The sequence below is a fragment of the Eschscholzia californica genome, unplaced genomic scaffold (assembly GCF_041429995.1).
Source record: "Eschscholzia californica isolate CP2 unplaced genomic scaffold, dmEscCali1.0.p SCAF_1, whole genome shotgun sequence".
Classification (NCBI taxonomy): Eukaryota; Viridiplantae; Streptophyta; class Magnoliopsida; order Ranunculales; family Papaveraceae; genus Eschscholzia; species Eschscholzia californica.
The window spans coordinates 24273226-24300959 of NW_028238198.1; the positions used below are offsets into that span (position 1 = coordinate 24273226).

Sequence of the window (27734 nt, forward strand, 5' to 3'; positions counted from 1 at the left end):
AATTAACCGTTAAAGTTGAATGACGGAAAAAAGCGAAAGGAGACCAAAACGAAAGTTGATCATCTTTATGGGGCTATTTTGACAAATTGGTCATCTTTAGAGGGCCAAATTGTTAAATTGCCAAAATTGTCTTAAAAGTAACGGTCTTTAGTAACAACCAATAACGATCTTCTCCTCCTTCCTCCCCTTCTCCCTTTCCTTCCTATTTTCTCTCTCTAAAATTTCTCCCTTTCTGCAACTTCTCTCTCCTTCCCCTCTTCTCTCCTCCAAATTTCTTCTTCTTCTTCTTCTTCTTCTTCTTCTTCTTCTTCTTCAAGTATTATATTGTTGATTCATTATCTTAATGGATCTTGCCCCTGAACAGCTTCAATACCTAACCATAACAGACATTTTAAAAGAATCAATTTCAATCCCTAAACAATCCCCAAACACTTTCTCTCTTATAACCCTAACCCTAATTTTTCCTCTCTCTTTTGCAATTCTTGCTCATTCTCTCTTTACCCACCCTCTCATTACACAAATTGATAGTGAAACCCTATCAAGTTCTCAACTTGATAAAAAATGGACTCTTCTTTTGATCTATCAATTTTCTTACCTACTTTTTGTTTTCGCTTTCTCTCTCCTTTCTACCGCTGCTATCGTCTTCATCGTCGCTTCTCTCTACACTTCTAAACCTGTTTCTTTCTCCTCCACCCTCTCCGCAATTCCCCCTGTTTTCAAACGTCTCTTCATCACTTTCCTCTGTGTTATCCTTCTTATGGTCATTTACGATGCCGGAATCTTAATTTCCCTTTGGATTTTGTTGATTTCGATTATAACCCAAAGTCCAATTTTCGCTATTTTCGCTCTCATTTCAATCTTCTTCCTTTCAATGGTTGTTCATGTCTATATTACAGCTCTTTGGCACCTAGCTAGTGTTATCTCTGTTCTTGAACCTGTTTATGGATTTCAAGCAATGAAAAAAAGTAGAGAATTATTAAAGGGTAAAACTAAAATGGCATCAATTTTTGTTTTTGTGTATTTGATTATATGTGGAACAATTGAGGGTTTCTTTGGTGATGTTGTTGTTCATGGTGGGGCAGATTATGGAATCATGGTTAGGGTTTTGGTTGGTGGATTCTTGGTTGGGGTTTTAGTGATTGTTAATATGATTGGGTTATTGGTTCAAAGTGTGTTTTATTATGTTTGTAAAAGTTATCATCATCAAGAGATTGATAAGAGTGCTTTATTTGAACAACTTGGAGGGTATCTTGGTGAATATGTACCATTAAAGAGTAATATTCAAATGGAAAGCTTGGAGATTTAAATGATAATCAAATATTAATGAGAAGTTATAATATATGAATGTATTTTTCTTAATTTGAATTAGAGTCCATTTGTATATTTGTTGAATTCTCTGTTTTTTTTTTCTAAATGAGAATTTTGTACATCTTCTTTGCAATAATAATGGTATATATTTGTCAAGGTATTCTTATTACTATAAGATTTCGATCAAGAAGATGAAAATCCTAGCAATAATATGTTCAAAAGAAAATTACTACATAAATTTCAGTTTTCTCAACGATTTTATAGAGAAATTTCGGTTCACGTAGGTGATATCTTTTTGCCCTCCACAAGCAATGTAACGAAAGAGATCTAATTGTAAGATAGAAGAAGATAGTCAAAATTTTATGTTTCTCCGACCATGTTCACAGTAACAAGTTAAATCTCGTGAGATTGGACCCTACTTTCCAAAAAATCGCGAGTTGAAAGGGACAGGAGCGACCTGGCCCAAAGCCACTAAAGCTGAAACATTTTTCTGACTTAGGGTGTGAAAACAAGAGATACATTTTTCTACACCGCAAGCCGTATGAAGTTATAGTAAATTAGTACTCTGAAATTCAGTACCTCGGTCTAGTTGGAGAACTACGGTTCTAGTACAAAATAAATTTTCTACCAACTCCTTTACTTTTTTAAAACACAGAAAAGTTCGGATTTAGGATGAAGAAATCAAAACCAGGAGAAGCGACCAAAATCATCAACTTAGAAGCGGAAAGAGGGTCCTGGTTACTCGGGTGATCCAACCAAGCCCAACTACATGGGAAAGACATTGCAAAATGCCCTACTTTTCCTAAGCTCAGTGTACCCATTTCTCATTTTAGTTACTTCCACAAAACTGACACTAAAAAGCCGGTCCAGGATGAACAAAACCTGATTTCTAAACCAATTTGCCAGTCATATGCAAGCAAATTATACTATCAGCAAAGAAGAAAGAACCATAAAAACAGAGGAAACAAGATTCACATTAATGAGAATCATTCATTATACATAAAATATTTGTCCCACATTCAAAAGACTCTCATGAGGAACATTAAACATGGCACTATTGCCCCTGCAAATTCTCTTAAGAAACGCATAAATATAGTCGATCGCTATCTTTTTAACGAAATTCGCATCTCTTCTTGCCCTTACTACTGTATTACCAAGTATGTGTACAACTCCAGCATCTCTGCAGTTATTCAAATACTCCAATTCATCCATTTCTGTCTGATTACTCCTCGGCACAATCGAATTATTATTCATAATTCTGTTCTCAGTCGAAAGGGTATCTCCTGATTCCTGTGTTTGCTGTCCATTTAAACTATAATCATCTGAATCCGAACAACCATCCATCATTGATTCAAGTCTAACAAATAAGAAGAGATTATCGAAGAGTTTTTTCTCAAAATCGTCATCTTTCTTATGAACATCTTTATATCCATACCTGGCCACACACCGAAACATGTGGAAGTTCTTCGGCCCAATTCGTTTTACAAGGAACCGTTCTTCTTGAGGTACTGTATAGACAGGGAGATATTTGATGCATACAAAAACTACAACAGAGTGAATTGCAGGGAGATTCGTGATGAAGTGAGAGAAAATATGGGGTACTCCACTTGCTAATTCGGTATAGACAAGCCCAATTCCTGGGACTCGAACTAAGCCTAGACCCGGTCCTAATCCTAGGATCCAAGCCATGGATACTTTACTATGCATCTCAAATTCATAACGCTTTACGGTTCCATAATGCCAGACATACATGATTACAAGAAATAATGCAGCAATTACTAGTGGAACCCAACCACCTTGATTTAGCTTTAAAAGTACAGCTGAGAAATATGTGCATTCCACGACTAATGATAATACGGCGAAGAGTAGAACCAATATCCAGTTACTCCGCCAAACCAGTAACATTATTAGAACCATAAGAAATGTCGTAACAAGCATAACCGTCACGACTGCTGTTCCTGTTTGAGGTCACAAGATAATGAAAAATACGTTTTAGTTTGACTTGTTCGTGGAAGAAGCTTTTGACCTGGTAAACTTAGAAATTTATTATGGTTTCATATACCAATATGGGGTGTCAGATATAGATACCCACATAAGCGTCCATGTTTTACAGGCTTTAAACAAGTAGAAGTATGAGCAAGATTTGATACAGTAAGAAACAAACTCACCGTAAGCATTTCCGATATGGCTTTGGTTTCGAAACCCTATAGTAACGGCGATGCACATAAGCATAAGAATCCAGTTGATATCCGGTATGTATATTTGTCCAAGGAAGTTCTTTGATGTATGAACAACCTTGACCCTTGGAAAACAACCGAGAGCCAAAGCCTGCTTAATAATTGAAAATGCCGCAGATATGGTGGCTTGACTAGCAACAACAGCCGCTGCTGTTGCTACAAGAAACACAGGCCAGTATATGGTTTCTGCAAATAACCCGTCGACCATCCATCAGGAAAAATGTTATTTGCTACAAAATAGTATATAGTAAACTGAAAATAGGAAATCAGAAGAGACCTGGAATGGAACGATAGAAAGCGTCAACCACGTGATCTTGGTTCTTGATAATATAAGCAGCTTGTCCAATATAAGCCAAAAGTAGGCAAGGAAACACGACTACAGTGAAAGCCAACTGAACAGCGGCTACTGGAAAATGCCCTAGATCAGCATAAAGAGCTTCGGTCCCTGCCACAATGATGTACTGTTGTCAGAATTCAGTAGGTTTACTCGGGAAATGAAATCCAAATACAAGTATATAAGTTTACCTGTTATACTAAGCATGATTCCCCCGAGGGAATTCCAACCTCCTCCTTTCAGATATCTATAAATATAAACAGGAGAAAAAGCTCTTAGAACTGAGCTATCATATTTCCATATGTTGAGAGCACCAATTCCTCCAATTAAAAGGAACCACAGAAGGACAATAGGAGCAAAGAGCCACCCCACTTTATCTGTGCCGAAATGTTGCATGCTAAATAATCCAACTAATATAACCGTAGAAACAACTAAAACTACATCTGCAAAGAAATAAAAAAAAACGGAAAAAAAGAAACAACTTAAGATCAAGGGTTGAAACTTCACCAGGAAACGCACAAAAATCTAATTTCTATTAAGAAATTGATAGACATTTACAACAGAAAAATACCGTTACTCATCTTGGGGTGGTCTACCTTGATCCCTCCAGCCGCCGAAAGAACTGCAGAATAGTAATGTAATGTTAGCTTTTATGTAAAATTTAATGCAAGTAATTTACATCTTTTCGCGCAGAAGATTCGAGAGTACACCAATAAGCTAAAACATGAGAGTAGGGGCTAAGTAGTGTTAATCTGACAATTGAAACGTCAAAGAAAACATTTCATCCACATGCTAATCCATGAAATTCTTTAAAAAGATGGTGTTTGTTTTGTTTAAGCATTTGAATCTTACCCATGTGATTCTGCCCTTCTAATTGTACAGGATCAAAAAGCGGAGGAATTTATAATAAGTCATCTAGATTGTGGGTAGAATCACAACTTCATCTCAAATTTCGTGCAATTTTTTGCCGACTACTCACTTTAAAAGTCTGATTCGATCAAAAAGTCAAAAGTTTTTTGAAGAGTTAGATTCCAATGCCTTCGAGACAAAATTGACCTAATCTATATATAAATGAGACGACCCACCACAAATACACAAAAAACTTTTGTGTATACACAATGTTGGATTGTAGAAGCAAGCTGGGAATTAACCTGATATGGCTGGAGTTAGAATCCCATCCCCAATCACCATGCAAGTCCCAACAAGGACAAGAAGCAAAAGCGCTTTCTTCCTGTGTGCTTTTTCCTCCAACCATCTCTTCGTTGTTGCAGCAAATGATTTCTCATGGAATACATGACGACTATAAGTCGTTAGCTGCTCGTCTGTCCGATGTTGGTTTGGAATAGTATTTATTTTTGCATGTCGACAAAGTAGTGAATAAAGAGCAAAAGTTCCACCTGAAAAAGAAAAAAAGAAAAAAAGAAAGAAGAAAAATCTCAAGCTACACTATCTGAACATCAAGCACTAATTCCATATACTTAGACTCTAAAAAGCTTTTACAATACATCAAACTTTTTTAAGTTAAAATATTGCAATATATTCTATTAGACCGTGTCCAAATCTTCAAAATATGCATAAACTCAACTCTTTGAAGACCATATTGTGTAACATGGAGACAAGTTAGTTCACATAATATGTTGATGGATTCATACGCTTGGGATTACATCTCCAGGTCTAGCACAGTATGTGTGTTCCGAGATAAGAATAAAGTGATGGGTTGAGTCATTTTAATAAGAAAAATTGCTAACTAAGCTTATAACCAAAATTATGCTCGATCCGAAAACTGTCTAAGTCAAGGAATCAAAACTTCCAAACGATAGAAATCTTATACGTTCCAAGACAAATGAAATATGGAATGTGGGTAGTAGATAGACACTCCACAAGTCTTGCCATTAAGGTGTATATTGCAACTTGTTCTAAAATCGAATCAAACAGAGGACAAAATTGTTTAACATAGAAGATTACAGACACAGCTTGCACACATACATATAGTCAAACCATATTCAAAATATTTTATCATACTCTCATATTCTTCCAACAAGCAAAACCAAAAGGTATTTCTTTAGATTCTTTACATTGATTTGATGGTTTACCTTGACCATTATCATTTGCCCTTAACACGATCAAGACATACTTGATGAGTGGAATAAGAGTAAGAGAGTATATAATAAGCGATAGAGCTCCAATCACATCTTCGGGATCTTTAACTCCATCGGGAAAAGTATTGTAGAAGACATACAAAGGCGATGTCCCCAAGTCTCCATAAACCACTCCAAGACTCTGGAATGCAAGTCTCAGTAATAATAGAGACGAGAATTTCTGCACAAAAAACAACAAACATAAGAACAAAGTTCAAGACCCCAATTCTATACCACCCATCAAATAATAACAACTTCGAAGTAAATCACAATTCCCAGAGTTTTCATAAACTAGATATATGATTAGTGGGGTGACTCAAGGCAATGAAGACTATAAGCTAAACTGCTCAACTATGAAGTTCAATATAAGAAAAAAAAAAATACACAATTAGTTAAATCATGTCATTGCTAGAACTTTGGATAAAAGAGGGTCAAGTGAATTTGAAGTATACTCTAAGAATATTAGCTAGATGGTAAATCATATGTTAATGATTTTCAAATTATGGTGAGAGGAGAGAGAAATCATTAAAAAGTAGTAATATTGAATGAAAAAAAGTAGAGAAAAGTTTCATATCTTACCTTCTCTCTGTACATATTTCTAAGCCTTCCAGCTTCTTCTTCCATTGGTTGATCAAGATTCTGGTGCAAGACCCACATATTCCCTGGATCATTAATACTAGTACTCTGATCATCTATTGGAATTGAAGTAATTGAATCCATGAATAATGAATCTCACCCCCAAAATCAAAACAACCCAGATTGAATTCCTTCTTCAACTTCCCCAATACCCTTTCTTCTTATTCTTCAACAAAAATCAATCACTTGGAGAAATCTAAGAAGGATGACCTCAATGATTTTGATTCGAATATTTCAATTAAATGATACCCATTTCCACCAGTTGAATCTCTATGAGAGAATAAAATATTGAAACTAAAACCCATTCTTTGACAAATTGGAAACCTAATAAAACTATTTGTATCATTAATACAAATATGGGGTCATCTTCAAAAACCCAAATCGATTATAAAATAGATATATATGAACAAAAACGTCAAAATCTCGATTACCCAGTATAGATATACAGAGGTTTCAATTGTGGAAATTCATGACGCAATTGAGAGAGAGAAGAAATCTTTCTCTCTCAATCTCAAATGAGAAACAGAGGTTTCTCAAAGGTGGGTTTGTATAATAATAAGAAAGAGACAAGAAATTCAGCCATTAGAGAAAGAAAATTAGGAGTCCTTTGACCTGCTGGTTCTGTTAATTTCTTCTCATGCTGATTTATTCAGACTCAGTCGTTTCCTATTTATGACATTTTTATAATAAGGTATTATCGACAAGATCTGGGCTACTTCTCGAGGGTTCCTAATGCAGAAGAAATCAAAGGGGTAGTCATGGAGATGGGATCAATCAAAAGCCCGGGTCCGGATGGACTTCCGTGTTTCTTTTACCAACATAACTGGGATACAGTGGGACCAGATCTCATTCAATATATTCAATCAGTTTTCACCGCAGGCTCAGTTGATCCTTCTATCAACCAGACCACCATCGCTTTGATCCCGAAGATTAGAAACCCGAGTATGGCCTCGGATTTCCGGCCAATATCCCTTTGCAATACGGTCTACAAGTTCATCACGAAAATCATAGCAAATAGACTTAGACCTTACTTAGATCAGTGTATTTCATGGGCTCAGAATGCTTTTGTGCCAAACAGACAGATAATAGATAATATTGTGATCACAAAGGAACTGATTCATTCCATGAATAAATCTAAAGCTCGAAAGGGTCATTTTTCGTTAAAGATGGACATGTCGAAGGCGTATGACAGAGTCAGTTGGGATTTCCTATATACTGTCCTCAAAGCCACGGGTATACAAGGTAACATGCTAAACCTCATCATGTCGTGTATTACGACACCTAGATTCAATATCCAACTAAACGGCAACAGGATTGGAGATTTCTCGGCCTCTAGAGGCCTCAGGCAAGGATGCCCTTTATCTCCTTCTCTATTTATCCTAACCTCCCAATCACTCTCTCTCCTCTTTGATTATTATGAAACTAAAGGTATGTTTACAGCTTACAGGATCAATCAATCCAGCCCCAGCATATCTCATTTGCTGTTTGCTGACGACTTGATCGTATTTGGTGAAGCAAATAACAACAATTTACATTCTTTAATATCCCTCATGAACCACTATTCATCCTTTTCAGGTCAAAAAGTGAACTTCTCCAAATCTTCAGTTTTCATCAGCAAGGGAGTGCCTCATGAGATAAAGGACCAGTTCATCAATCAACTCTCGGCTCCACTCATGAAGGATCATGAAAAGTATCTTGGTTCCCTTATACTCAAAAAAAGTAATAGAATTAGAAGTCATGAATGGTTAACAGAAAAATTTAAATCTTCTCTAACAAGTTGGAAACAGAAATTCATAACACAAGCAGGTAGGACAGTTCTTATAAAATCCATTCTTTCTTCCTATTGTACTTATCCTTGTAGTTTTCAGCTGTTACCAAAGAAAATTATGGAAGATTTGGAACAAATAGAGAGGAACTTCTGGTGGGGTCATGCTACAAACGAAAAGAAAATGCATTTTATCAGGTGGGATATAATTACCAGCCCCAAGCAATCAGGAGGGCTAGGAATCCGATCAATAGACCATGTTAATCAATCTCTCATAGCAAAGATGGCATGGAGATTCCTAACCACTGAGGAAGCTATTTGGGTCAAGTTACTAAAAGCAAAGTACTTAAAAGAGGATAACTTCTGGTATGAAAGTACCACAACAGGAGCATCACATTTCTGGAAGGCATTAAATAACACAAAAGGAACTATGGATGGTAATGTCTTATGGTTAATTGGGGATGGGTCTAGGGTTAAAATTAAATCAGATCCATGGATACCAACTACTCTGAACAAGAGACCAACAATTATCATGGAATTGCCTACCAACATTTACTGGGTTGCTGATCTTATTGTACCACATCAAAATGAGTGGAACATGGAATTAATCAACACACACTTTGATTCAATCACATCAGAGGCTATATTAAACATTCGTCTAGTAAGCACAACACAACATGATAGATTGATTTGGTGCCCCACTGATAATGGCAGATTCAATACAAAATCATACTATACTGAAATTAAAAATCTTCCTCAAATGTCAGAAAAGGCTACTAACTTCCCTTGGAAGTCCTTCTGGAAAGTAAAAGACATGGAACCAAAGATCCAGATATTTATATGGAAACTTATTCATGATGGGTTACCAACTCTTAACAATATAGGGAAGAGGATAAATGCGATTGATCAAATGTGTCAACTATGTGGTTTGGAAGAACAGGAAACACTTACGCACCTGTTTGGTGAATGCCCAAAATACAGGGAGTTACTCCACATCGCTGATCTCACTCATCTACATCACATAGAAGTTGATCCAATAACGACCCTAGCAGATATTCTTAAGACTAATCGAACAGAGAATGACGATTGGTTTAATCTTACATACCTTTGGTGGGGGTGGTGGAAAACTAGAAATGAGCTCCGATTTCAACATAAGCAACCTGATCTCAAAAGATGTTGGTGGACGATCAAAGATTCATTAAGGTATGTGCCTAAAATAGTTGATCACTCGATTGATAACTCTACCGTGCAGGTTAATGGCTGGATCCCGCCACCACAGGGAAAACTGAAGATTAACTTTGATGGATCGCACAAAGAACATATCGCCTCTTGCGCAGCAGTAGCTAGAAATTCGAAGGGGGAGGTGATTAGATCTATATCAAGACTAATAGAACCTCTATCACCGATGTTCAGTGAGATTCAAGGGTTACTTTGTGGGATTGAGTTGGCGGCAGAGTTGGGAGAAGAAGAACCCTTTATAGAGGGTGATGCTAGGGTTTTGATCACCCTAATCTCGACCGTGGATTTGGACCCTCCGTGGCGATATATCAACGACGTAAATACCATAAGAGAAGTTGTGCGGGAGAGGCAGGTGGCTTTGACCTATTGTAACCGGTTATGCAACGTGGAAGCCCACAACTTAGCTTATTCCATTTTACCCCAGGACTTATAATTCCTGGTTGTTTACCCTTGTTGTTATTTTGGTTTAGTCCCTGAGTCTGTTTGGTCTAAACCTTTTATTTGGTTTAATGGGTGTTATTCAAAAAAAAAAAAAAATATATTATGTGAGGTTAAATAACACAGTATTTTAAAGATACGATGGGGGTAATCCTGTAAATCTTTACATTATGGGACGTCTGGTTAGAATGTAATTACCAAGATTCGTATTCTGAAATTGTATATAAGGTACAAAATGCATACTACAGAATAACGTTGAAATCGAAATAAGATTTTTTTTAAAAGAATCTCTCACTTAAAAAGAGTGCCATGAGTTGGTGATTCCTATGTAATGATAGACATAAATAATCCTCCCACACAATTAGTTGTTAGTTTGATCCCCATTTCATTCATAACAAAATCCAAATAGTTTTCTCACAAGAAAGCCCAAATAGTTAAGTGAAATATTGAGATTATTTAGAATCATATTACAAAATCTTTATTTTTGATAGTTTTGTTTTTGTCCCAAGCACCAAATATAACCTCATGTCATTATAGTGAAATGAACCTGAATTTCAAATAAGTCACCAAATCCACCCAGCCAAATAAGTCAGCAAATAATTGACATAACTAGATGTATTTGTAGACCCTAATCAATCATTAGTTTATTAATATATCTGTAGATTCTTAAAACTTCAACATAAAAAATGTCCTCAACATTAGATTGACCGATTTACACTTCAATAAATCATAGACCGTTTAATTTCTCAAGGAATTAGGAATATTCGACAAATGAGTGCTACACTAATTATTTTCCAATTCAATAGCGTATAAAGTTTCTGTCTAATCCAAAAATTTCTTTTGGTTATGGTTTCTTTAACCTTCTCATTCGTGCAAAGGTAAAAAAAACTTGTTAGTTGACCAACCGACTCTCTACCTTTAGGAGAATATACCTAGAAAATGTATTACTAATCTATAATGATTTCTTAGTCCTAAATCAACCAAAACTAAGGTTTATTGGTCTAATCATTTCATTTAAGGTATGCTTATAACTATATTTAGTGGGTCAACTATACAATAGATTCCTCAATTGTACTACAATTTTAAAATATTGAATTAGATCATGGCTTTAATATTTTTAAACTCAAACAGGAGTTTATAGAAGTATTATATTAAATAATAAATTATAGTATGACTAAATCAGATTTAGATTTGGATTAATAAAACAAATTGTATAACTTAGCTTGCAACTACCAATAGAAAATAAAAAAAAAATATGAGAAAGAAAACTTGTGTTATTGCTTATTTTAAACATAAATAATTTCAACCCTAATTTGTCTAATTCTTTTATGACAAGAGGTAGAGGGAAACTCTTTATGAAAAAATAAAGTATTATGGGTTTGGCAATTGAAAATTTAGGAATCATATTTCATGAAGAAAGGGATATTACAACTACAACATAACAAATTTTATCGGAAAGATCAATCTATTGTTTCATTAGGATTGGTCTCTATACTAGTATACCACCCATAAATTTTTAATTTTTTTGTTCAGCAATTAACATCATAAGTCCCTCACAGGTATACAAAATGCATCACTGTCAAGAAACATATATATAAGTTATGGTCGAAAATGTCATCTATAAAAAATTATACAAATGGTGATCCTTATAATTTGATTCCTTAACAAAGAGATAAAAACTCATGTGGGCTAAATAGTTATTTAATTACCCAAGAACAGGAAATCAATACACTCACAAGAATTTGATTTTGAACTAACAAATTATAACTCATTTCAAAGCAGGACAAAAGGCAAATCTCCCACGCACTGAATTTCGTTTTACATTTTCAAAGAAATTAAATTTGTGTCTTCTCTTTTTCTTTTCCATGATGTACATTTTGTTTTATTTTTGTTGAAAGGTTTCAATATTGTACATTTTTTTTTGTTGAAAATTTCCATATTGTACATAGATCCTTTAGCAAGGAATGGAACAAGTTGACAAAATGGTCTAGACAACCTAATACTTATTTACTTACCTTGAGCCTTGAGGTGATAGCTTCACTCAAACAAAATTTGTCTGTGGTAGATACTTTTTTTTTTTTTTGTTGAACTTTCTGTGGTAGATACCTAATCTGAATAAGTTGTCACAAGTCTATATCATAAATATGACATTGGTACCACATTGATTATAACCAAATATAGTTTATGGATTTTCTGTTATATCCACATAAGATCCTACAGTGTACAAATCTGTTTCACATCCCAAAACATGCCACCAATTTGTCCGTACGCCTGACTAGTATTCTGGTCGAATCCCGACCGGTTACTTGAACGGACATGATCTATTGAGAGAAGTTAAATCATATTCCAATGTGTAAAATTATATTACTAGTATTTATATCTGAAAAATAGCTCGATGAAGATGATGAGAAGAACTGATGGTCCATTTAGAAGTCCTTTTTTTTTAATGTCGTTGGCGGTTTACGGGTTAGAATTAGTATCATTGAAGAAAGAGAAAGAATGAGGGGTAAGGGCAAAACCAACGTGGGGTTCGGGCTCCCAGTTTTAGAAGCCCTTGAATTTTAGGAGCCCCGAGGCACTATGTAAGAAAAGTCCAAGATTTGGCCCAAATACGAAAAAAAACCCACTCGGAAATAATAATGTAAAAAAAACTCAATTTTTAAACTGTTGGCACACTTATGAAACTGTTGGTAACACTTTTGAAACTGTGACAACATATATAATTATGTTCTTAATTATGTGTGAACAAAAACAAATTTGTTCATACATTTACAAAATTGTTGAAAGCAAATACAAAATTGTTGAGAGCAAACTGTGTTTTGTTCAGAAATTTTCATAAATGTTTTGTAATTTCAACTTTTGGGTTTTTTTTACATTATTATTCTGGGTTGGGCTTCATTTGATATTTTGACCTGAATTTTGGGCCTTATAATTTTTCTCTCGATTCCAACGTCGGGCTCCTAACAGGGCTCCCAAATATATATTATGTATGTGTGTAGTGTACGTGTGCGGACTTTTAATTTCAATTTTCAACTATAAATTATTAATTTCAAATATAAAGTTGAAATCTAATATTATACTAGAGAGGAAATTTTGAAAAGATGAAAAAAAAAACAATTGGAAAAATGTTGTAAAGCAATCCCACATTGGTGGGAGACAGGAGTGTGGTGCCCCTCTTAAGAGGTTAAGCACCCTTCCCTAGTGAGGCCTTTTAAAACCGTGAGGCCCAGGTGTGCCAAAGCGGACACTATCACTAGCAGCCCGGAAGGTTGGTCCGCACCGTTTTATAACACGTTATCAGCACAATTCGCTCTATTATGATGTGGTCTTGGGAGGGTGTGTTGTAAAGCAATCCCACATTGGTGGGAGACAGGAGTGTGGTGCTCCTCTTAAGAGGTTAAGCACCCTTCCCTAGTGAGGCCTTTTAAAACCGTGAGGCCCAGGTGTGCCAAAGCGGACAGTATCACTTGCAGTCCGGAAGGCTGGTCCGCACCATCCTATAACAAAAACAAATTTAAAAGAATTAAGATTTAAAAAAAAAATTAATTAATTTTTTTAAAAAAATAAAAAAAACTGGGGTGGATCCAGGGGCGAGCCCACATAGGGGCCCGTGGGGGCGCAGGCCCCCACGACCCTAACGTAGCTCGTTAATGTTATGCGACATTTGCCGCTATATTAGATACATATATATATACATATTTCCGTTTTTCAAACATAGTTCTTCCCTAGCTTAGTTGGTGAAGCGATTATGTTTCAACCTTGAGGTCAAGGGATCGAACACAACATTCTTTATTTCTAAAAAATTTCTACTACTTACACTTTTTTTCTAAGATATCTACTATAGTTGAAATTATTGTTTGGTTAAGATGACTACTTATTAAAAATACATTATAAAGGTCATGCTTGGCTTAAAATTGGTTCTTATTAATTGAATAACTCAATTTTGACCCCCTCAAAGTGACCAACTAAATAAAATGACCTCGTAGAGATGATGAGTTTTTTAAACGTCTCCCTTAATTTTGATTTTGTCTGATTTTTCGGTGAATTTCAAAATTGTCTTTTTTAGACTTTTGCTCTAGTAAACATGTTATTAGAAAGAAAACTTAATCTTCATCTTTTCTTCAATTACGATCACTTCCTGTTCATCATCTAGCATCGTTCTTCTTAATCTTCACCATTATCTCTTCATCCCCTCCTTTGTTTTTTATTTCAGTATATTTTGGGAATCTAGTTGGAGGAAAGATCCTTGATCCATATTGAGAAAATTAGAGATTGATTATTATACATCAAAATTACCACGAAATATCTAAACTATAAATAAAATTTTGTTAAGAATTTTCTTTTCGATTCTAGCTTGATCGTGTACTGTGGAATTCTTTCATTACCTATAACAAAGAGGTGCCCCCACTCATAAAAGTTTCTGGCTTCGCCACTGGGTGGATCCCTTTTTAGGAGATCCACCCCATATATAGTCGTTGGGGACTTCCAACGGCCATATTTGGGGGTTTGGAGCCCCCCCAGCCCGTGCTCCCATTTGCGAGCCCGGGAGCATAGGGCTCCCAATCCCACCGGGAACTCAGTTCGGACTTTCCTGATTGGGAAGCTAGGGGCTGGGGCTCCCAAAATTAAATTGGGAGCTCAGTCCCACCCCACATTGGGATTGCTCTAATTATTATTTTTTTTGGTTTACTGACAATAATTATTAGTTGTGTCCACGTAAACTACTCTATTTATATATCCACGTTCAATATTTCTAGATTCGTACTTTCATCGGATTGAATCTAAGACTTCCGCATTGTAGAAGCACTTACTAACTGGCCCACCAGTTATTGACACTATTCTTTTTTTGTTAGCGCTAGTACTGATGGGAGGATAATATGGTTGTCAGTTGATAAAAATAATAATTTTAGACCTTTTACCTTACTCAATGAAAAAAGTATATCGAAAAGAACCTACTCTAAAACTAATCAATGTCCACAAATTTGTGGACTAAATGGGCTAAAAATGTTAATGTGGACTATAAATTTATGAATGTCAAGAGATGATGCGGATCAGCCTTCGTACCCCTGCTAGTGATAACAGCCAATTTGACACTCATGGACCTCACAGTTTTAAAATGTCTCATTAGGAAATAGTGTTTAACCTCTTAAAATGAGCACCACAGTCCATCTCACTACCGAAACGTGATTGCTGACACAATGAAAAGACCTAAAATGAATTTTAGCCCATCAACCCAATTGAGAAATCTAAATTGAATTTTGTTGAAAATAGAAGAATAAATAATCAAATGAACGAGTGACTTAATATCTTGAAATGTATTCCAAATGAGAATGAGTGAGAAAAATGATTAAAAAATCCATCCAACCAAACCTGATTGATCAAGATAATATGATTTTTGAGCTAAACTGAACCAATTTTTTCCCATTTGACTTCGACTTAATCTATTAGAAACCAGTTAAACTAAATCGACGTATCTTATATGAAATTAATATACTGTGATCTTCCTACAAATTTTGCAAAACTAATCGATGTGCAAAAATTTTCTATCACAAAGTTAAATTGCACACTCATTTTGCAAAACTTTATTTTATAGTGTAATATCACTGAAAAAATAGCAACAATCATAGGAATGTGATATCAACCATGTGGTGAAATTCATTTGTACTTCATATAAAATTTTGAAAAAAATTAACATTTAAACTAATTATTATTTTAAATCACCTAGACCAATCGAAATAACGGAGTAAAATCAATCGGGGTAGAACCAGATCGACCAAAATTTTAATTATGCCAAATCAAATATTTTTTACTAAAAATTCCCACCCTAAATTCAAAAGAAAGATTATTCGCAATCTCAAAGTCCACCAATCTTCCACTGGGGATAAGTACCTTGTTACTAATCTGTTCATCGATAAAAATAAAAAACAAGCTTTTAACTCCCTTCTCACTCAAATTAAGAACAAACTTTCCAAGTGGCAAACCAATCTTCTCTCTCAAGCTGGTCGCTCAATTGTTATCTCTACGATTGCAGCGGCCGTTCCCCGATATCAAATGCAGTGTTTTGTTATTCCCAAAGGCATATGCAACAACATCGAGTCCATCCAAAGGACTTTCTGGTTGGGAAAAGCCAAAACCTTTCACACCATCAACTGGGCCGCCGTTTGTAAGCCACACAAATTGGGCAGCCTAGGTCTTCGTTTTCTGGACAATCAAGCCTTCCTCATCAAACTGAACTGGCATTCTCAACAACCCCCAATCCATCTGGGTCCAAGTCTTCAAAGCTAAGTACTTCCCCAAATCTACTAAACCCCTCCCTCTAAGGCTAATCATTCTTGGCCCTGGAAAGCTATCAGTAAACAATTCAGCCAAATGGATAGATTAGTCTTCTGAGCCATCAATAAAGGTACTAAGATTAGTGTCTGACATGATTTCTGAATCCCGAACCACCCCCCTCTCATTAACAATCAACATAACTCTAGCCTTGAATGGGTCGCCCAGTTAATTACTAACAACAATTGGAATACTGAAATGCTTAACAATTGTTTTGATCATGATATTTGCAATGCTATCCTTAGTATTAATTTGCAGAATGAAAAGGAAGATACGGCTACATGGACGCTCACGAAATCAGGTAAGTTTTTCTTAAAATCTATGTATACTTATTTGAGAATTATATATATTATGAATGATACAATAGACTGGTTCTTCATATGGAACATGAACACGATCCCAAGGAAAAAATAATTTCTATGGAAATGTTGTACCAACAGTCTACCAGTAAGGGACAAAATTGACAGGTATATTGGTAACATTAACACCTGTACTAACTGTGATGCTATCGAAACAATACACCATGTGATGCTACACTGTAACTATGCCAGGGAAATATGGTTTCATTTTCAGGTCAGGACAGAACGATTGACGACGGTCAAACAATGGATTCAGCAATGAAAACCACTGGATGAGGAAACCACGAATTTATGTGCAAAAGTTTTATGGTTCATATGGAAAGCGAGATGCGAGAACTGCTTTAGAGAATCTAAACAAACTCCAGTACAGATGATCCGCCGAATCAATAATAAGTCCACCACACCACTTGTATGTTCAACAAAAAAAAAAAAAAAAAAAACCTATCTATGTGTTCCCTTGGAGGTGAAAAAATCCCATTGGTCATGAGTATTTGAATATTTGAACTTTCCATCAAGACATCTTTTTAGGGTTTAGGGTATGCGACGAAGAATACGTACCGACGATCGGATCATTAAACAATGTCGTCACTTTTATCAAACTCACGCGCCTGAATCTCTCTCCACCCTCTCTGTCGAATTTGAAACTGAGAGGGTTTTCTACTCCTATTGATGGATTTAATCCTTAATTTCCCTCTATCTAGATCTGCAATCTAGGGTTTTCATTTGATATGATTTTCTGAGAACAAACGATTCGATTTCAACAATTGAAGCACCCAATTTGAAGATTCATCAAAGAAAGAAAAATGCAGAGTTCAGGGAACTCAATTGCACAAGCTGAAGCTATATTAGATTGGCTTCAAAAGGAAATGGGTTATAGGCCACAAGGTTCATACTTGTCATCAAACAAAGCAATGGTACCTTCAATCGATTCGATTCGAAAGATCTGTCGTGGTAATATGGTTCCAGTTTGGCATTTCTTGTTACAGAGAGTTAAATCGGAGAAAACTGTTGAGAAAATTCGAAGAAATATACTTGTTCATGGAAGTAGTGAAGGTGGTGATTCTACTACTACTATTACTACAGAAGGGTTGAAGTCGAGTGATGATGGTGGTGGGAGAAGAAGTAAAGGCAAGAAGAGAGAGAAAGAGAAAGCTAAGTTAAATGAGGGTTCTTCAGAAAGTAGAGAAATTGCTTTAAAAGAGAGAGATTTAGCTGAGAAAGAAGTGGAAAGATTGAGGCAAGTTCTTCAGAGGCAAAGAAAGGAGTTAAGGGGACGAATGTTGGAGGTTTCTAGGGAAGAATCTGAGAGAAAACGAATTCTTGACGAGAGATCTAGTTACAGGTATATGTTCGTGGACGAAACTGAACAAAATGATTTCTTTATCTTTGCTTCATTTGTTTCTAAGTTATATGACACTATTAACTGAAGTTCTTATAGCTCTAAAGTTTCAATTTTTATTGGGTTCTAATAAGTTGTTGTCTAGGTTATGTTATATGATTAGTGAACAAACGAATACATGTTCAGAATACGAGTTCGTTATTTGAGTTCCTTTTGTTAACTAGAAACTGTAAGTTTGTATGAACACATATAAGTGCGCCTAGAAGTTATTTTTTCTTTTATTTGATCCTAAAAGTTGTTGTATTGATGTCAATTTCACTTCAATTTCTAGAGAACATTGTGAATAGAAACAACGTAAGCTACTTTAGGTTCTTGACAATAAGAAATGAACTTAATGATTCGAATTGTGATTATGCTCCAAATTGCTAGAGAACATTTCTATGTGGAAACAGTATCAATACTGCTAATGTTACTTGTTTGTTCTTTGTCCTCAATGCCCCATAACTATTAGAGTATGGAGGCGATGGGTAAAAAAGTGTTTTTACAATTGTTGGAATATAGAAATCAAGTCATCTTGTTTTGACTTACGAACGAGGCTAGTGAGCTTGCACCTATGACCTATCTATCTACTCAAAATGTTAGGAGTGATTGAAGCTTACACGAAGACGCAGTTAATCCAATATCCATGGAAGTCTCCTTAGGAGAACAAAAAGTTAATGGATAAATGAGTATGCCTTGCGAAACTTGTATGCTAGTTATAGTTAATCTCGTAATGAAAATATTGATTCTTGTGAGTCATGACCTCTCCAATATTCCTATTTAACGAGATATGCGTGCACAACAAACATTGTAAGCTTGGTCTGGCATTGGGATGGTGGTTTTTCTTGTTTGTTTTTTCATTTGCAGGCTTCTATATTGTACAACCATCATTCTTTTTGATATATATTGTTCTTTGCTTCTATATTAATTAAAAAAAATCACTTCACGTTGGTCACACGTTTCATTGATCAAAAGATGACAAAAACACATGAGACTAGGCGTATAGATAGCCTTTTTTTATCAGCCCTAACAGGCACTCGAATTCCCTTTTAGGAGTCGTGATTTAACCTAAATTCTATCTAGAGACATCATATGCTATCCTTAGTAGTTGCTAAATTAGTTCTTGATTTCCTAAATAACTGAACTTCTCAAAGTATACAAAATATGCCCTCTGGGCCACTTAGTATCCCTTTGGAGGCAACCGATTCGGCTGATCACAAGAGGTAAGGATGTGGACTCACCAGATAGTCGCGAACTAGGAGTTATGTTACTTAAGCGTCCTGAAAATATTTATTTGCTGATTAGCTAGACAGGAACACATAATATCTATCTTCTTATTATAGATCCTCCTTTTCAACTGAAAATGGGAGAAGAAATTCCTTCATACACTAAAATAGAAAAAAAATGCTCCAACCGGGTGAATCATTTTCTGTAATATTCTACCCCTCTTGTGATCTACGAGACTACGAACATACGCAGAAAACCTCTATTTGTCCTATGTTTCAAGTCTTGACCGAGGATCTCGAATTGGTTTTGTCTTCGGTGGAAAACTAGAATTCCTTTTTTTTCTTCGTGTCTCTAATTGAAATCTCAAAATTTGCTTTATTTACTTCCATGACACGAGTACTTCAATAGAATAATAATTAGTTATCAAGAAATTACAAAAGAAAGTTTCTTATTGGTCTGAATACAGAAACTAATATACAACAAGAGATCCTCAAGAGACACCCTAGAAGTAGTGTGTCCTCTTGAGGATCTCTGTATTAACTACCTCCATGTCACCATGGAGTTCCAAATTGAGCTTTGCACCCGAGAGAATTTTGTAAGAAAAAACTCCACTTATCCTATGTGGCACTCCAACTTCTAGAGACGGAGTCTTGCATTGGGGATGCTTTAAGTCACTTATCCCATCATTCTGCATGAGACAAAAATTTATTTTATTTTTTCCCTTTTGCTCCATGTCTCCTTCATATAATTATCGCTAGAACAAGTTAAATCGCAATTTGATGCATTTGATTGAAGAACTGCATGTCCAGGTCAATATATTTGTATCGTTACAATACCAGGTATTGCCTTTAGACGTGCATTAAATCCTCTTTGTATGTATTTCTTCAATATTTTTTCTTATCGCCATGCAGACATAGGCAAGTGATGCTGGAAGCTTATGATCAACAGTGTGACGAAGCCACCAAAATATTTGCAGAGTATCAGAGACGTCTCTGTCTCTATGTTAATCAAGCCCGGGATGCTCGGAGATCAAATGTTGGCACAATTGATGTTATTGATGATTTCCATCCAGACAACGAGAAGGAGGCTGTTTATTCAACGGTTAAGGGAAACAAGTCCTCAGATGATATTGTCCTCGTTGAAACAACACGGGAAAGAAATATTAGGAAGGCTTGTGAATCTCTAGCTTCACATATGATTGAGAAAATACGCAACTCTTTCCCAGCTTACGAAGGAAGTGGTATTCATGTGAATCCTCAACTAGAAGCTGCCAAGTTAGGCACTGATTTTGATGGGGAAGTACCTGAGGAGGTGAAGGCGGTTGTTTCAAGTGCCCTGAAAAACCCTCCTCAACTCCTTCAAGCTCTTACTATGTACACTATGCGACTGAGAACACTTGTTAGTAGAGAAGCAGAGAAAATTGATATCAGAGCTGATGCAGAGCTTTTGAGGTCTTTTCATGTTTCTTTATTGTTATTTCTACTGCCAGTTCATATCTTTCGTAGTGTCTCTTTAGTCTCAGTCAATTTAACCAAGTTTAGATGAACAGTACTCATATATATGGATCCATTTTTCAGTGATGATTATTGGCTGATTTCCGTTTTTTTTGTGATCTAGATACAAATATGAGAACAATAGAGTAATGGATGCATCATCTCCGGATGTAAACTCACGCTTACAGTGTCAATTTATTGACCCTGGGAAGAGAGGAATAGATTTTCACAGCAAAGGAAGTCATAGCCAGCTTCTAGAGAGACAGGTACATATTTCTCTTAAATTTTTTCCCTCGCTAATAATGTGGTGAGGATTCTGTATATTAAAAGTTAGAATAATAAAAGTTTTTTTTTATAGTTTTTATATTGGCTTTGAAGTATACTTTCAATATTCACTTTGCATCGTCTTTATGTTGTTTGATAGCGAACAGTAATGGGGGTACCCATGTTTATATTTGGTACTACCTAGCCTTTTTGTTGAGAGCCGCTGCTTAATGTTATTACTATCTCATTGGAAAATTGAAGGATTCTTTTTTATTTTCATTACCTGAAGTAGTTTGGATGGTTCTTGTACAGAAAGCACATGTTCAGCAGTTTGTGGCTACTGAAGATGCGCTGAATAAAGCTGCAGAAGCTAGGAACCTGTGTCAAAAGCTTATTAAACGTCTGCATGGGAACTCTGACGTAGTGCCCTCACATTCACTTGTTGGAGGCACGTCACAGAATGTTGGAAGTCTCAAGCAGTTTGAGGTACATTGGACTATTCTCAATGGTGCAATTGTTCATTAGCTTCATATTTGTTAACTTTATGTAAAAGTACGATCGTCAAAGTATCAGCTAAAATGTGAATCCAGACACCCAGTTTTTTTCTTGATTCCGTACTATCAATTGATAATATCGTTTGCTGGATACTCATGAAGGAAAAACATGAACTTTAGCTGCTGTTGAAGACCAACCTGATGAAATTACTAGGCTCTTCTAGGAACGAGGGCACCTTTAAGGACTCCACCCGTGCCTTCAAGGTGGGGGAGGAGGATGTATTGGGGGTTCTTTTCCACTGGAGTAGGTCCCTGGGCTGGGCTAGGGCGTATTCGTATTTAGATTTCGTGTCGAATTGGGGGGGTGTCATAAGCATGTAATCTTGTAATCGTGCTACCCCCCATCCCTTGTACAGTCTTATTCTTTCTTTCCTTTTAAATTAATTCAAAGTTTTCAAAAAAAAATTTACTAGGCTCTTGGTTTGAAATTGCCCTTTGCTACTTGAGAGCCATTAGTCTTCGGAAACTTACTTCACTCATAGATCGTGTCCCAATTTATCTGATTGGAGTAATTTATTTCTTTATGTAACATGGATCCGAAGTAAAAAATTAAGGACCTTATAAGCGATAACACTAAGACAAGAAAACTTTCACTAATATATGTCTACGTCAATTTGCTACTTTAATACATATGACCATGTGACTGGCTGGTCTTTTTTCACTCTCCGTATCCGCCAACAGTACCATTGTTGCTGTTACTTATGTACCCCACAAAATTATATAAATTACATATAATATCTTCTGAAAAGAGTCAAATCTCATGTGAACCTAATTCTTAGAATATTATTTGTTGTTACAATATATCCCTTGCTGGAGCCTGGATGTATGAAATTCTTAAGGTTTTTAATTAATATATGCATGATCTTTTGACGTCACAAGATTGTCCCCTAGACATGAATGTGAAATTAATATGCAATGTGCTCCAAGAGAGACGGAACCCCTGGTGGAGAAACTAATGGAAGAAAATAGAGGTTTTTCTTTCCCGTATGTTTTTTCTCTTCCATCATGTTCCTAGTCAAGTTCAACAAAAAAAAAATCATGTTCCTAGTCCAATAGGTTCATATGTATATGCATGAGTAGTGATACTATCAGTTTGGAACATCAGTGGATGTCGTTTCTTGATGTAGTGGAATTGTGAGGGTCATGAAAAAAAAAGAGCTGTCTGTACTTCTCGGAAAGTTGTACTCATATATTTATGAGCTGTATATATAACTTACATAAAAATGGAATATTTAAGACGTTACTATCCTACAATTATTATATAACTTACATAAAAATGGAATATTTAAGACGTTACTATCCTACAATTATTACTAGATGAAGCAAAGATCAGTCTTCGCCTGCATCTACCTTTCTTACAACGTAGTTGTTAGATAAGTCGTATGAGCATTAAGATCCATATCGTAACCCATTTTTCCACTTTCTTTCACACAGTTGGAGGTTTACTCTAAGGAAAGAGAAGCAGCTGGATTAAGAGCTAGTTTGAATACATTGACATCTGAAGTGCAACGGTTGAATAAACTGTGCGCGGAGTGGAAAGAAGCTGAAGAGTCGTTGAGGAAGAAATGGAAAAAGATTGAAGAGTTCGATGCACGCAGATTAGAGCTGGAATCAATCTTTACTTCTCTGGTTAAAGCTAACATGGTTAGCAAGCTAATCTTTTTTTCTTCTATAAGTATGGTGTTCTTTTAAAGCTATACTATAAACTAGTTAACTGTAAATAATCAAATACAGTTGACAGTTCAATACTGTTCGTTGTGGGCTGTGATCTTCCTTGATTGTCAAAATGATTCTTTTGCATTTTGTGATTTCTAGTTTTCTGGATTACTATTATCTTCTATTTTGACAATGCTTCTTGTTGGAGAATTTGCTTTTCCTTTCGGATCGTAAGGGATTTATTTGTTTATCTTTTTTGTCCCATAGGAAGCTGCTGCATACTGGAATCAACAGCCATTAGCTGCACGAGAGTATGCATCAAGTACCATAATTCCAGCATGTGGAGTTGTTGCCGACATATCGAATAGTGCGAAGGATCTAATTGAGAAGGAAGTTTCAGCTTTCTATCGAAGTCCTGATAATAGCCTTTACATGCTGCCATCAACTCCACAGGTTGGTGATCGTTTAACAAATATTTTCCTTTCCCTTCCATGTAAAATTGGAATTGGTGTTATATAGTATTGCAATTGAATGTTCTATCTAAATGAGGAAGCTTTCCATCGCTCATCTGTTCATTCATTGTGAGGAAGCTTCGAAGCTTGGGTGTTTCTTCATTGGTCGGTTAACTTCTCTTGGTGTGCCCCAGATTCTATTTCCCAAGTCATAGAGCAATGGGGATTAGTCCCAATCAAGAAATCTAAGAGGGAGCTTTGGAATCTAGTCCCTATGGCTATATGTTGGTCGATTTGGAAGGCCAGAAATGAGGGAATCTTTAGGGATTCTAGGGCAAACTTTATAGTGGAAAGGGAGGATGTGTTAGGTGTGTTATTCGGTTGGAGTAGACACTTAGGTTGGGCGAGATTGTATTCGTATATTGATTTTGTGTCTAGTTGGGGGAGCATCATTAATTGAGATGTATTAGTTTTAGCTCCCTCCCGTGTATATTCTTTAGTTCTTGTTCTTTTATAAATTCAATCAATTCTCAAAAAAAAAAAATCTAAATGAGGCATTCCTGTCTTACTGTCAGAGGCAATACAACTGTGGTGCTTGAAGTGATCAGTGGCGACCTATTACTTTTTGGATGTTTACAAACTATTTCCAAAGGGATTTATTTTACTTGTATCAATTTCCGCAGATCAGTAATTGTTTTAGAATCATCATTAATTTTTCAAAACTATGGCTACTATTCCTTTTCAGAATGCTAACTAGTCCAGACACTTGATTTCTAAAACCAATTGGTCGCATTTCCTATTTTTTCATGTCTGAAACTAAAAATGAAAGCATACACCAACTTTTCTTTCTTTTTTCCTATATATGCACTTCAAGTTTTGGCTTTCGCTGCTTTTTGATATATTGCGGATTCCCAGGAAGATGCTGATAAATAGAATCCAAGTAATGCAGATCAACAGTCTGGTTTTTAGCTATATAACACGGATTCTACCTTCTAGAACTTTTTGTCGTGTCTGATACTGTGATACTAGCGTCTTATATGTCTGGTACTCTTGTTAGATAGTCACAGTCACTTCAGTGGGTATAATTGAGATTATGTATGTATACCATACTTATTTATGTAGCATGTTGTAGAACAGTTGATCCAAAAGTAAAAGTTACAAGTAAAATATAAAGGGCCTAGTAAGTAAGACAAGGAAATATGTTTTACGTCTGTGCTGTCTTCCTGTTTTGGCCTTTACCCGTTCACCAGATGAGACACATCGTAGTTCATACTACACAGGTTATTAATTTTAACATTTCTCTTTGCTATGTATTTTCATGCCAAGTGGTTCAACTAGACATTTTCCTTTCTGTGGGCAAAAGCCACAAATTTTGTGAACGTGGTGTACTGGGATTTGGTTTGAACTCTGGATGTGATTAAATAACACTTATCAAGTGATTCTCTTCTTAATTAGGCTCTGTTGGAGTCTATGGGTGCAAGTGGGTCAACAGGACCTGAAGCAGTTGCAGCTGCAGAAAAAAGTGCTGCTCTATTGACTGCTAGAGCTGGTGCTGGAGATCCATCAGCAGTTCCATCTATATGCCGAGTATCTGCTGCCCTCCAATACAACACTGGTAAGTGTGTGCATCCGTTCACGAGTGTGCTTTGTATTTCTACGAAAATATGTTGCATGTGACAATATATAGGGCCGTACGACGATAGTCATTGCATTTATTAATGTATGTCCCACCTTTTATTAGTAAAGTCCCGACGTCTCGTTTCCTACTCTTTTTGTGGTCTAAAACCATTGATTAGGCAATTCGGATTCATAAACCAGCTCGAGTAGTCACAGCTATATATGAATGTGAAGTTTCGGCTGCTTCATTTTCTTACTAAGTCTACAACATTAACTCCTGAAGTGCATGTCGCTTGGACAAAAAGTTGAACACTTGTATAATTGCATTAATACTTTACTAGAATATGTTTGAGTTTCGGTCTATTTTTTTTGTAACTCCTAGAAGCCAGATCTAGCGGCTGGCAGCTGGCTCGCGGGGAACACATTTTCTTGCTCCTGTTTATCTAATTTGTGATTATTAAAGACTCTGCTGTGCTTGACTAGGTTTGGAAGGTTCGGATGCTGGATTAGCATCAGTTTTGGAATCTCTGGAATTCTGTTTGAAGCTTCGGGGTTCTGAAGCTAGTGTTCTAGAGGACTTGTCCAAGGCAATTAATTTGGTCCATTTACGTCAGGATCTGGTTGAAAGTGGTCATACGTTGCTGAACCATGCATTCCATGCACAACAAGAATATGAAAGGTACAAACTTAAAGCATTCTCTTAAGTTATAGACAGTCTATATATATTTAGTGAGAGAGAGATAGGTTATTTAGTTGACTTGTTTGGAGCATTGTCTGAATGTCTGATGTTGAACGACAACATTTTGCAGGACAACAAGCCACTGTTTGGCATTGGCTTCTGAACAAGAAAAGATTGTTGTTGGGAAGTGGTTGCCCGAGCTCAGAACTGCTGTTTTGGATGCTCAAAAATGCTTAGAAGTTTGCAAGCATGTGCGGGGCATGGTAAGTTAACTCCAGATCCACCAAAATAATTTAAGCAAATACAATTTCATTAACTCATTACGTTAAGTTTGTGAATCCTTAGAAGCCGTGGAATCTCGAATTTAAACACTTCCCTCCAATTGTAAATGTATTCCTACTATGTCTGAGATCTCTTATAAATTCCTTTTTAGGTCGATGAGTGGTGGGAGCAACCTGCTGCTACTGTTGTTGACTGGGTAAAGCTAGACGGTCAAAATGTGGCTGCTTGGCTCAACCATGTCAAACAACTACAAATGGCATTTTATGACAAGGAGCTGTTGTGAATGAAACCTTCTCGATATTGTTTTTCGGTTACAATTCTCTTTCTAGCGAAAAAAGAACGGCAGATGAACTACACATGTTCGGAGGAGAGAGAAATCACACGTGATTAACCGTCTTCATGTAGAAAATAAGCCTTTTTACCGAGCTCGAGAAAGGTCATTTGTATTATATAGGTATAGGGTTATTGTTTCGTGGGGGTTGCGAGTGTTGGTGTTATTTTAACCAGTCCAAGGGAATGCCATTAATAGATCACATTGTTGTTTGGTGAATGTAGAAATGTTTTATAGGTTTTTTACATTTTGGTGATCTAAATTGAATACAGTGTGAGCAATTTGTTCCAACAAATACTAACTGTGAATTTGAATTCTTTTACTATAAAAAGACTTGACTAGCGCAGTTCCTTAACAATTTTCTCTAGTCTCTGTGCTTGAAGTTTCTTTCCTTCAAAAAACAAAGGGTGGAAATCAAGATGTTAGTGGTGGCTGTGGTGGTGGAGGCGGGGGTGGTGAAGGAGGAAAAGGAAAAAAAAATTTACATCTATATACAATAGTTGATGCATCATATATCCTTAAGATATGATCTGCTTCGGAGAATTTATACATCTATGGACTATAGTTGTTGATACATCCTTCATTTACATCATTTAACATAAAAGAAAAAAAAAAACAAAATACAAGTCAGATCTTAAAAGTGATGTTCTAAAGCTTCAAAACGCCTCGTTTGATCCACAGATCATCAGTTGTCAGCCGAACAATCATCTTAAGGATCTGTTTACAACCAAGAGATTGGAGATATAGTGCTTGATGCTTCGGTTTGGGTTCCTAACCATTTTAAATTCAGAGAAGATGCACTGGTGATTGATCGGAGAAGCTTTGGCAAGGTGCGGTGATCCGAGTCTTTAAGTAATAAGAGAGAGAGAGAGGGGTTGGGAGGTATTTATAGGTTAAGCCATTATAATCCAACGGCTGAAGATATCTGTCGAAGAGACAAGATATCTTAGCCGTTGGATTATATAATCGGGCGGACGGGTAGTGGGTTCTAAACGGGCGGGTGTAATGGGTCGGGAC

The 27734-nt window shown here is 36.1% G+C and overlaps 3 protein-coding genes across 4 annotated transcripts; 2 read left to right on the forward strand and 1 right to left on the reverse strand.

The window, feature by feature from the left end:
• Positions 1-1467, forward strand: LOC147565322 (uncharacterized). Its single transcript, XM_086666953.1, has one exon. It carries the CDS (start codon positions 344-346, stop codon positions 1304-1306), a length of 963 nt encoding a protein of 320 aa, XP_086523079.1. The 5' UTR covers positions 1-343; the 3' UTR covers positions 1307-1467.
• A 795-nt stretch (positions 1468-2262) lies between these two features.
• LOC147565323 (potassium transporter 10-like) lies at positions 2263-9864 on the reverse strand. 2 transcript variants are annotated; one of them, XM_086651814.1, is made up of 9 exons: positions 9524-9864; positions 6597-9430; positions 5973-6198; positions 5031-5276; positions 4451-4501; positions 4071-4322; positions 3823-3990; positions 3477-3731; positions 2263-3266 (listed from the first exon to the last, which is right to left on the reverse strand). In XM_086651814.1, the coding sequence occupies exons 2-9, from the start codon at positions 6735-6737 to the stop codon at positions 2302-2304; spliced, it is 2304 nt and encodes a 767-aa protein (XP_086507940.1). In that variant the 5' UTR covers positions 6738-9430; positions 9524-9864; the 3' UTR covers positions 2263-2301. The 2 variants fall into 2 exon arrangements, with proteins under 2 accessions (XP_086507940.1, XP_086507941.1); XM_086651815.1 differs by lacking the exons at positions 5031-5276; positions 5973-6198; positions 6597-9430; positions 9524-9864 and adding an exon at positions 4732-4828.
• A 7327-nt stretch (positions 9865-17191) lies between these two features.
• Positions 17192-27012, forward strand: AUG5 (HAUS augmin-like complex subunit). Its single transcript, XM_086651816.1, has 10 exons — positions 17192-18126; positions 20301-20840; positions 21007-21148; positions 21459-21632; positions 23135-23344; positions 23624-23809; positions 25264-25423; positions 25909-26104; positions 26235-26367; positions 26538-27012. The coding sequence occupies exons 1-10, from the start codon at positions 17588-17590 to the stop codon at positions 26667-26669; spliced, it is 2412 nt and encodes an 803-aa protein (XP_086507942.1). The 5' UTR covers positions 17192-17587; the 3' UTR covers positions 26670-27012.
• The last annotated feature ends 722 nt before the right edge of the window (positions 27013-27734 follow it).